This window comes from Sminthopsis crassicaudata, chromosome 6 (genome assembly GCF_048593235.1).
Source record: "Sminthopsis crassicaudata isolate SCR6 chromosome 6, ASM4859323v1, whole genome shotgun sequence".
Taxonomy (NCBI): Eukaryota; Metazoa; Chordata; class Mammalia; order Dasyuromorphia; family Dasyuridae; genus Sminthopsis; species Sminthopsis crassicaudata.
This window is the reverse complement of record NC_133622.1, coordinates 241391320-241403938: the sequence shown is the minus strand read 5'-3', so window position 1 is coordinate 241403938 and position 12619 is coordinate 241391320. Positions and strand designations below refer to the sequence as shown.

At 31.8% G+C, this 12619-nt stretch overlaps 1 protein-coding gene across 1 annotated transcript; it reads left to right on the top strand.

Moving 5' to 3' along the window:
• Window positions 1-10681: 10681 nt before the first annotated feature.
• Window positions 10682-11626, top strand: LOC141547494 (olfactory receptor 10AG1-like). The gene has a single exon (XM_074275893.1). The coding sequence runs from the start codon at window positions 10682-10684 to the stop codon at window positions 11624-11626; it is 945 nt and encodes a 314-aa protein (XP_074131994.1).
• Window positions 11627-12619: the final 993 nt, after the last annotated feature.

Here is a 12619-nt window from a genome sequence, read left to right as displayed (position 1 = left end):
AAGAATTTTAAAGTGTCTTCTTCACAAAAGAAAATTTTAAATTATTATTCTGTGGTGTTCAGCTTTCCTTAGAATTAATGGTCATCACCATGTATAGCTTAGGAAAAAATTACTTTGATGATATGGGCCTATGTCATCTAGGTAATATCTCCTCCACTGTTTAGTATTCCTTCAAAGGAATTTAATGGCCACAATTACAAAGTTCAGTAATCTTTGAGTCCAAGATTTAAATCTGAAAGGGCTTATAATTTTTTCTACCTCTATTTGCCAGAAAGTAATGGGACCAATTGCTAGGGCTATTTTTTTTTCTTTTTTTAAAATTTTATTTATTTATAATTTTTTTGACAGTATATATGCATGAGTAATTTTTTTTAAAACATTATCCCTTGTATTCATTTTTCCAAATTATCCCCTCCCTACATTTACTCCCTCCCCTTGATGACAGGCAATCCCATACATTTTACATATGTTACAATGTAACCTAGATACAATATATGTGTGTAAATACCATTTTCTTGTTGCACATTAAGTATAAGATTCCGATGGTATAAGTAACCTGGGTAGATAGACAGTAGTGCTAACAGTTTACATTCAATTCCCAGTGTTCCTTCTCTGGATGAGGTTGTTCCTGTCCATCATTGATCAGCTGGAAGTGAGTTGGATCTTCTTTATGTTGAAGATATCTACTTCCACCAGAATACATCTTCATACAACAGTGAAGTGTACAGAGATCTTCTGGTTCTATTCATTTCACTCAGCATCAGTTTGTGTAAGTCTCTCCAAGCCTCTCTGTATACCTCCTGCTGGTCATTTCTTACAGAGCAATAATATTCCATAATTTTCATATTCCACAATTTACCCAACTATTCTCCAATTGATGGACATCCATTCATCTTCAGTTTCTAGCAACTACGAAAAGAGCTGCCACAAAAATTTTGGCACATACTGGTCCCTTTCCCCTTCTCAGTATTTCTTTGGGATATAAGCCCAATAGCAGCAATGCTGGGTCAAAGGGTATGCATAATTTGATAACTTTTTGGGCATAGTTCCAAATTGTTCTCCAGAATGGTTTGATTCTTGCACAACTCCACCAACAATGTATCAGTGTCCCAGTTTTCCCACATCCCCTCCAACATTCATCATTATTTGTTCCTGTCATCTTAGCCAATATGACAGGTGTGTAGTGGTATCTCAGAGTCGTCTTAATTGACATTTCTCTGATCAGTAGTGATTTGGAACACTCTTTCATATGAGTGGATATAATTTCAATGTCATCATCTGAGAATTGTCTGTTCATATCCTTTGACCATTTATTAATTGGAGAATGGTTTTATGTCTTATAAATTAGAGGCAGTTCTCTATATATTTTGGAAATGAGACCTTTGTCAGAACCTTTGTTTTTAAAAATATTTTCCCAATTTGTTACTTCCCTTCTAATCTTGTTTGCTTTAGTATTGTTTGTTCAGAAACTTTTTAGTTTGATGTAATCAAAATCTTCTATTTTATGATCAATAATGATCTCTAGTTCTCCTCTAGTCATTAATTCCTTCCTCCTCCACAGGTCTGAAAGGTAGACTATTCTCTGTTCCTCTAATCTATTTATTATCTCTTTCTTTATGCCTAAGTCATGGACCCATTTTGATCTTATCTTGGTATATGGTGTTAAGTGTGGATCCATATCTAATTTCTACCATACTAATTTCCAGTTTTCCCAACAGTTTTTTCCAGATAATGAATTTTTATCCCTAATGTTGGTTTCTTTGGGTTTGTCAAAGATTAGATTGCTATAGATGTACCCTTTTTTGTCCTTTGTATCTAATCTGTTCCACTGATCTACCGGTCTATTTCTTAGTCAGTACCAAATGTTTTTGGTGACTGCTGCTATATAATATAGCTTTAGATCAGGTACACTTAGACCACCTTCCTCTGACTTTTTTTTCATTAGTTCCCTTGCAATTCGCGACCTTTTATTCTTCCATATGAATTTTGTTGTTATTTTTCCTAAGTCATTAAAATAGTTTCTTGGGAGTCTGATTGGTATAGCACTAAATAAATAGATTAGTTTGGGGAGTATTGTCATCTTTATTATATTCGCTCGGCCTATCTAAGAGCACTGAATGTCTTTCCAATTATTTAAATCTGATTTTATTTTTGTGGCAAGTGTTTTGTAATTTTTCTCATATAATTCCTGACTTTTCTTTGGTAGATGGATTCCCAAACACTTTATACTCTCAACATTTGTTTGGAATGGAATTTCTCTTTGTATCTCTTGCTGTTGCATATTGTTGGTGATATATAAAAAAGCTGAGGATTTATGTGGATTTATTTTGTATCCTGCCACTTTGCTAAAATTCTGAATTATTTCTAATAGCTTTTTAGCAGAGTCTTTGGGGTTCTCTAAGTATACCATCATGTCGTCTGCAAAGAGGGATAGTTTGATTTCCTCATTTCCTACTCTAATTCTTTGAATCTCTTTCTCAGCTCTTATTGCCGAGGCTAGGGTTTCTAGTACTATATTGAATAGTAATGGTGATAGTGGGCAACCTTGTTTCACTCCTGATCTTACTGGGAAAGGTGCAGTTTATTTTTATTGCATATTATGCTTACTGACGGTCTTAAATATATGGTCCTGATTATTCTAAGGAATAGTCCATTTATTCCTATACTCTCAAGAGTTTTTAGTAGGAATGGATGTTGGATTTTGTCAAATGCTTTTTCTGCATTCATTGAGATGATCATATGGTTTTTATTAATTTGATTATTAATATGGTCAATTATACTAATAGTTTTCCTAATATTAAACCAGCCCTGCATTCCTGGAATAAATCCTACTTGATCATAGTGTATTATCTTGGAGATGATTTTCTGAAGTCTTTTTGCTAATATCTTATTTAAGATTTTATCATCAATATTCATTAAGGAGATTGGTCTATAATTTTCTTTCTCAGTTTTCGATCTACCAGGTTTAGGTATCAGTACCATGTCTGTGTCATAAAAGGAGTTTGGTAGGACTCCTTCATCTGCTAGGGCCTTTTTTTAAATGCTCAAGTCAGCTTTTACATTCTTCTCTTTCACCTTTATCAAGAGGTTTCTTAATTCTTAAATTTTGCCATCAGAGTGATATTGTCTGCATTTCAGAGATTATTGATATTTCTCCCAGAAATCTTAATTTTGGCTTTTGGCTAACCAGCCTGGCATTTCACATAACATACTCTGTATATAAGCCAACTTATTTTGACATTTCTTAGGTCTTTTCTAGACTCTTCTTCACATCATGAGATAAACAGTGCATTTCTTAATAAAGAATGTTCAACAGAACCAGGGGAATATTGTACACAGTAATAATCAACTTTCATCTACTTGAACCTTTTCAACAATGTGGTAATTCAAGGCAATTCCAATAGACTTGTGAAGTAAACTACCATCCAATTCCAAAGGGAGAAGAGGGAAACTGAATGTGGATCAAAGCATAGTATTTCCACCTTTTTATTATTTTTTTGTTTGCTTGTTCTTTTTCTCTGTCACATTATTTTCTCTTTTGATCTGATTTTTCTTGCACAGTATGATGAATATAGAAACATGTTTAGAAGAATTGCACATTTTTGTCTACATTAAACTGCTTACTATCTAAAGGATAAACATTTGAAACATAACATCCAAAAATAGATGTTAAAAACTACTCTTGAAGGTATTTGGAAAACTAAAATTCTATTAAAATTAAAAAAAAAAATAAATAGTTCTTCAAACAATGGTTGCAGAATGACATAGCTGCTTCAATCCCATGAGAAGTTGACTAAGGTCTAGTCCAGCTCTATATAGGGTTGTGATTATAGCTCCCACTATATCTACAACTATTGCTTTGTCACTTGTACGTTGCATTAAGACTTTGAGGTATGTAAAAATACTAAATTATATAGTTTTCTTTTGATTCATGCATAAATTAAATTTAAGTGGTGGCAAAATTGTAGAAGTTGTCAGTCTCACTGTCTCTTCCAGAGTCATAAAAGTCCAGTGGTAAGAAAAAGTCTAGATGACTGACAATGTTTTAGGATATAGTAGATAATATTGTGTCTTTCTGTATTTCTGATTTTTCTGTTTCTGATTTTTTTCTAATTGATTTCTTAATTGATCATCATTCTTATGATTAGATATTCTGATTATTTCTAATCAAGATCTAAGTGCTCCATAGATTCTGTATGATGTGCCTTCAAGATGACTGGAACAAATTGTTCTCATCTGCTTGTTCTGCCAGGGCAAGTCTCCATGTGTTTGTGATGAACATCCTTATAATTTGCCAATGGATTTGAGACCCATCAGTTACTCTCAAACTGGTTTGGCCAACCTGCTTAAAATGATTTTCTAGTGTGGCTGCTAAGCATGACAGTTTTTTACTTTTATTTTTATTTTTATTTTTTTAAGTCACAGGTAAGAGTTGGGTGAATCAGGAAAGCATCAACATAGAAAACAGTTCTGAAGAGTTCCAAAGTTTTCACACCAGAAGTACTACTCTATCCTGATATCCCGACACCATGTTTACATGCATAAGTTTACTTAAATTAGCGCTATATTTTTCAGGGATGTACATATAGATGATGAAGTTGATGCACAGACTTGGGAGGCAAGCATTTAGATATCTTAGTGTTCGGAAAGCTCTGAAAAAATTGTGGGAGGGAATAGGTATTAAACTGCCTACCAAATTGAAGTTCTATAGAGCCCTTGTGCTGACCTCATTGTTGAGTGACTGTCAAACCTGGACAGTATACCAGAGCCATGCCAAAAAACTGAATTGCTTTCATTTGAATTGCACTAGGAAGATTCTGATATCAGATACTGAGCTCCCTTATCAAGCTGAATTAACAAGCATTCAAAAAATATTTTACATATTAAGGAATCAAGGTCTCAGTAGTTTTCTTCCTTTCACAAGGTAGCAAAACTTTTTGAGAGCAGGTGTAGAAATTATGCTCACTAATTGTCTGTCTAGTGTTCTTTACTTGGTGTCAAAAAAGCCTTGCTTGAGGGAATGGGGAGAAGTGAATAGTTTGAACAAATACACAAATCTATATGAGTAATCTATGTCCTTGGCTTGGTGAATAGAACGGTTAAATTTTGGAAATATCTTGATTTAGACATAAGTATGAGTATGTGTGTGTCTGTGTGTGTATGTGTGTGTGTGTGTGTAATACACACACACATATATATGTATATACATATATATATATACACACACACATGTACACACATATGTGTGTGTTTGTCTTTATATGTGTAAATATAATTGCTGGTAGAGATATCTTTCATCTTAATGCCATTTGAGTTTTGTCAGTGTAAAGTCCAAAATAATTCTATCACATTATAAAAAGTCCTATTTAAATGTTGCATTTTTGTGCACAGCAACAATAAGATTTTGTGATAATCAAGCGTGATGGACTTAGCACTTTTCAATACTGAGATGATTCAGGCCAATACCCCTAGACTTATGATGGAGGGAATCATCTTCATTCAGAGAGAGGGCTATGGAGACTGAATGTGAATTAATACATATTTTCACCTCTGTTGTTGTTTGCTGGCTTTTTTCTTTCTTCCATTTTGATCTGATTTTTCTTGTGAAGCATGATAAATGTGGAAATATATTTAGAAGAATTACACATCTTTAACCCATATTGGATTAATTGCTCTCTATAGGAAGGGAGAAAGGGTGAGTGAGGTAGAAAAACCAAGAAAAAACTGGAACACAAGATTGGCAAGGGTAAATATGAAACCCATCTTTGCAGTTATTTAAAAAAAATAAAAAAGTTATTATTGAGGTTGAGGTAACTGTATTGTCTCAGGCAATTAGACAGAAATACCTAATTCATTTTTCCTCCTTATGTTTCATGATAATGACACTTCTTTCCAGAGGAATAAAGGAATCAAATGTCATAATCACTTTTAAAAAAATACAATATCTACCAAAGCTTAGAGAATGTGAACTACAGGTTAACACTATAGATAAAAGGCAACTATGGATCTGTAATATTAATATGGAATAAGAAAGATCAAAGGCAAAAGAAAGAATCAATATAAAATAATCCCTTATGATTTCCCCCCAAAATTGAAAGTATAAAGTAATTCCAATGACACCATGTCTCTGAGTGGATGACACATCAACTTTGTGGGATCAGTGTCTATTACTTGGGGCTATGTGGCTTCAGAGTCTCAGGAGCTGAGTCACTGTGGACAGAAAAGGGGTCATGTCACAGCCTCCAGATATCAAGAAGAGTCTTTCCTTATCCTTCACTGCTAACTCTGTGTGCAGGACTGAAACCCCTACCACACCTAACTCTCTCTGGGACATAAAAATATGAAATAATTTTAAAAGTACACTTATTCTATAATATAGCATTGTTTACTGAGGGAATCAATAGATTTTCAAAATCCTAATAATAACTAGAAGGAATATAAAACACAAAGCTGGGGGGGGGGAAAGGAGGGGAAAGAGATTTTCTAACTTTGAAGTTGATGCCCTCGGACTATAAGCACACACACACACTATTTGATTTTAATTTGAAAATATAATTGATAATATTAACATCTCAGAGGAACATTTTCTTATATTTAATCCAATTGTTGTTTATTAAATTTAAAGATATAGAATACTTGAATAAATCTAACATAAAGGTTACCTTGTTACTTCCCCAAAAATATATTAAGAACATATATATATATATATATATATATATATATGTATATATGTATATGTATATATGTATATGTATACATATATGTATATATGTATATATATGTATGAATATAGAAAAACATAAATTATTTATATAATCCCAATGATCTCTTCCACCAAGAAATACCTAGATATTCTCTAACTAGTTCTGCTATTACTATCAGAATCCTTTGATTAAGAACCAATAGAACCTTGATAAATCATATATTTCAACATAAATTTTATAGATAAGAAAATTAAAGACAAAAGAGAAGCAATTAGTCTAAGAAGTAAAGGTTATCATGAGCAGAACAAAGATTTGAATTCCTATCATATCTATAGAGACCTGTCCTAAAGAAGAGAGTAGTTGGACCAGGTCTCTGTATATATTATACTCAGTAATAATCCAGTATTCTGGATTATTGTTCTAAAAAGCAAATGTTTTATTGTTGTTATTATTGTTAATGGTAGAAGATAGTAGAAGTAGTAGTAGAGGGGGCAGATAGGTGGCACAGTGGATAGAGCACCAGCCTTGAATTCAGGAGGACCCGAATTCAAATTTGGTCTCAGACACTTAACACTTCCTAGCTGTGTGACCCTGGGCAAGTCACTTAACCCCAGCCTCCAAAAAAAAAAAAAAAAAAAAAAAGTAGTAGTAGTAGTAGTAATAGTAGTAGTAGTATCAGCAACCTTAAATACTAATTATACTCATTTACACACATGAATCATTATTCCTGCTGCTGCTGTTGTTTATACTATTTGCAAAACACATTCTGTATATCAACTCTAAAATTTACTGAGTATGAACATGACAGTTGCCATTGATACCTGGTTATCAGAAGGAATGATAATTTGCAATACTTAATAAGCAACAGAGCCAATCCAAGAAACATAGATTCCTAACTTTAATTCTAGGAATTTAATTCTAGGAAACTCTACTTCATTTCACTTTCTCATTAACAGATGTTTAGAGTTCTGGACTTAAAAGAGAAGACAAGCTCTCATTTAAAAAAAAAAAAAAAAAAGAACTGTGGGACTGTGACATTGTAAAAAGGATTGTCCCCAAAGAATAGAGATAGAGCAGGGAGAAGATCTTATCTACCCAACAAGCTCAAATAGGTGTGTATTCACTGGACATTTTTCAAAGATGCTTAACCCCTGTAGGTTGACTAGAGAGGGGAAATTATAATTCTAATTAGTATGTATACACTTATGAACAATACATATTTTAAATTCTGTTTCTCAAAGAAAAAAGTTACAGAGTATTATATAATCCCTCCTAAGAAAGGTAAGCATTCAATTTACTGCCATAGCTTCTATTTATTTCCATTGAGAGTTTTAAATATTTTGTGACTTAGTACAACTTCAAGAACTAAGAAATATAATAAACTGTGACAACTAACTTTTGAATTGTGAGAAAAGAAGAAGATCCATTCTCACAAGTCATTTATCGTTTTCAGGATTAAAGTTTAAGCAGACCAAATGATGTGATAAAGAAAAGAATATGTAAGAAATACTTAGATTAATGTTCATATTTAGAAAACTCAATAATAAACAGCAAAATAGCAAAGTAGAGATGTGACAGAGATGTAAAGGACTTAAGCTATATAGATCAGCTTTGTTTTGCTGACTTTTACTTTTGGAGTTGATAACATTTCAATAATAAATCAGTGAATTAGATCCTCTACTTTCTAATGGTAAATATATAACTCATTCTCCTTCCTTGTGGATTGCTGACAGAAGTGCTTGGAATCTTGACTCTTTCAAGGTTTGTGCTTCAGGCAAATGCTTTTGGGCATAACTTGGTTTTAGCTACCTTTTTTGTTTTTAACTATAGGCTCAGAAATTTAAAGGAAATAAAGAAGACAGTAGTGATCTGTAATGAAATCTATAACTAAATTATATTTCAATCCCAATATGTTTACATATGGGGATAGTGAACATTTTAGAGTTTAAGTAATTTGTCCCAAATTCAACTTCAGTATTTTTTTATTCTTTTTGATATGTTTCCTCCCAAGTATTTCCCAACAGGAACAATGAGAAATTTTCCAATAGCAATAAAATTCTTAGCAAGGAGTGAGGCAGCACATCATAAAAAGGACAATAATTTGGAGCAGGGAGAAACAGTTCTCTAATTCTTTTTGGTAGTTCTCATTTCCACTTATGTTACTTAAGGCAAATTTTGAAGTGCTTTTTCTTTGCCTTAAGTGATAGCAAGAAGTATGCTAAGTAATCCTAAAAGAAAAGCTCAAAAGCAAATTTTAAGACATTTTCACCATTATTCTAATTACTCATGATCTTAATCTTTAGTCTCAACCTTCACTCATTAATCCTTATAACTCATATTCAATTGTGTTTTAAATGTGGTTTTAATATTTACAACATCTCTTGCATTTGCACCTTTTCTTTCTATTTCTATAGCCACCATTTTAGTCCAGTTTTATAGTCCTTTCAACATAGCTCCAAATTGTTCTCCAGAGTGGTTGGATTAATTCACAATTTCATCTACAATGCATTAGTTTTCCAAATTTTCCACATTTTTACCAATATTTGTCATTTTCATTTTCTGTCATATGAGCTGAGTGATTTTAATTTGCATTTCCTTAATCAGTGAATTTAAGCATTTTATATGATTATAGATAGCTTTAATTTCTTCATATGAAAAATGACTGTTCACATCCTTTGTCCATTTATCAACTGGGGAATGATATATTCTTATAAATTTGAATTTAGTTATTTAAACATTTGAGAAATTAGACCTTTTTTATAAATGCTGACTATAAAAATTGTTCCAGAGTTTTTTGCATTTCTTCTAATCTTGTTTTCATTATTTCATGCAACAATAATAAAATTTTACCTTAATGAACAATATCCAATTTGCATTTCATAATTTCTCCATCTCTTTTTTCATCATAAATTCTTCCTTTCTCTATAGATCTGAAAGGTAAACTATCTCTTGCTTTCCTAATTTGCTTAATGATATCACCCTTAATATTTAAATCATTTTCCATTTTGACCTTATCTGGGTATAAGGTATGAATGAGGTTGGTTAATGATTAGTTTCTGCCACACTAATTTCCAATATTCACAGGAGTTTTTGTCAAATGATAAGTTTTTATCCTAGAGCTTGAAATCTTGAGTTTATGAAATAGATCACTAGAGGTTTTGCCTACTGTGTTCACTATTGCTTAGTCAGTACCAAATAGTTTCCAAGATTACTGTTTTGTAATATAGTTTAGATCTAGCATGATAAGACTACTTTGCTTTTTTATTAATGCCTTTGATATTCCTGATTTTTTGTTGCTCCAGATGAGTTTTATTATAATTTCCCTAACTCCATAAAATAATTTTGGTGGATTAAGTGGTATGACACTGAATAAGTAAATTAATTTAGGTGACAGGTTATTTTTATTATATCTCTGCTTCCCATGAGCAACTGATTTTTTTTCCTGTTTACGTCTTATTCTATTTTAATGAAAATTATTTTATAATTGTTTTCATATAATTCCCACATTTGCACTGATATTAATGTTAATATAATAGCAACCTATTATAAAGTACTTCAAGGTATGCAAAGTATTTTACAAATATTTTCTCATTTTATCCTCAGAAAAGATCCTGGAAGGAAGTTATTATTGTTATCCAACGTTTTCATATAAAGAAACTGAGACAAGCAGCAGTTGAATTAAGTGATTTTTCCATGAACACACAGTTAATAAGTGTTTCAGACTTGTTTTGAATTCACTTCTTCCTGATCTCAATCCCAGTGATCTCTCAACTGCACAATCAGTGTCAATTTAATTGTTAAATCAAAGAACATTTAGGAAATCAAATTTAGAATGTAGAAAATGGACTTTTATTCAAAAAATAAAATTAATTAATCCATTTTTTAAAATTTTACAAAGGGCAAAGTCTAGTTTATAATAAATGAAGTGAATTCTGTACTAAATTCATTATGTCCAAACTTGGACTACAAAGTAAAAAATGTCAGAAGTAAATATTACATTTATAGTAGAATTCTTTTTCCTTGGATTTTCTGACCTTCCTGACCTTCAAGATTTTCTCTTTGTGATTTTCTTCATAATTTACTTGAGTATTTTGATAGGAAATAGTCTCATCATAGTAATAACTAAGGTAGAACCAAGTCTTCAAACCCCCATGTATTTTTTCCTTAGAAATTTCTCCTTCTTAGAGATTTGTTACACATCAGTCACTCTTCCCAAAATCTTAACAGACCTTTGGACACAGAAAAGGACTATTTCATTTCTAGGCTGTGCTATACAGCTTTTCTTTATTCTTATTTTGGGAGTTACTGAATGCTTCCTTCTGTCTGTGATGGCATATGATCGTTATGTGGCAATTTGTAAGCCACTCTACTATACTCTAATCATGAATCACAAAATGTGTGTTTGGCTGGTTATTGGCTCCTGGATCCTTGGGATCCCTATTCTGATAGGACTTACTTATCAGATTTTCTCTCTGTCATTCTGTAGTTCAAACAAAATTGATCATATCTTCTGTGATATCCCTCCATTACTGAAACTGGCCTGTGGGGATATTTCTTTAGAAGAGTACAGTATCTATGTGGATGCTGGAATATTGGGGATGATTCCCTTTCTTTTTATATTTGGGTCTTATGCAAAAATCATTACCACAATTCTAAAATTGCCATCAGCTAAGGGGAGATCTAAAGCCTTTTTGACTTGTTCTTCCCACCTTATTGTTGTCACTTTATATTTTGTGTCTGGTTTTATTTCATATTTGATGCCTAAATCCAGTCACTCATCAGCAACTGAAATAGTATTTTCTCTTTTCTACACCATTGTGACTCCAATGTTTAACCCACTCATATATAGTCTCAGGAATAAGGATTTTATTTTGGCAATGAGAAAATTATTACCTAAATGTATAGGCTTAGTAAGCACATAGGTGATCTTACTATTCTTGATTACTTATTTCTGTTTCCTATAAAACTCTACACACAATTCCAATAGAATATTCTTCCAATCTTGTCCCACCACCAGCCCCTAAAAACATTACCATTCTTTGTAATGATTAGTACATCAGAATTGGTTCAGTGTATATGTTATCAAAACTTTTTCTCTCTATTATTCTAAAATAATATAGTATAATCTATTGAAAAAGTTGGCTTAAAACCTGTATTAAAAGTTTATATGACCCTGTGAAATTCATTTAAATTCTGCTTTCCTCAAGAAATGAAGTCTTAAATTTTTAAAGTAATCACATAAATGCTTTTGTGGATGGTTGTTAAAATCAATGCATCCTACCGAATTTCCTTCACCAAATATATGTGTAACAATGCTTTTCCCATGCTCACATGAGTAAATTTCAGATTTTGGATTTGATTGGAGTTTTTCTTGAGTTGATGATTCATTCTTTTAATCTAACTGTTTTTCATTCATTAGAGAATTATTTTACAAATCTGTTTGATTTTGTTTACTTCTAGTTTTTTCAAATATTCAGAAGATATTAAATGTATTTGTTTCTTCACAGTCCAAACATGGTAAAATACTTCAGGTAAAGAATTTAATTAATAAGATGCAATGTGTAAAAATTAAATGAATCCATAAGCAAAGCTAATAGATTTTCTTCAGGATAATTGTTGAAATACAGTTTAGTATTATTTTATCATCAATCATATATTAGAAAATATTAAAAATGTGGGGAAGAAGGAAACAAAAGGGAAGGAATGTTAACATTAAAAAATTTGTATGAAATAATCACAGATATTTCTTTTGTAATGATACTTTTATCCATAATCTCTGTATTCTCTGTAATTTCTTCTGATATTTGCATAAGAAGTCATTGGAATTATAGCTTCAACTGACACTAAAGTATAGAAACAAGCTGTATGTTCAAAGAATGTGTTTATTCTTAAAACTCAGACTAAAGTCACTTGTA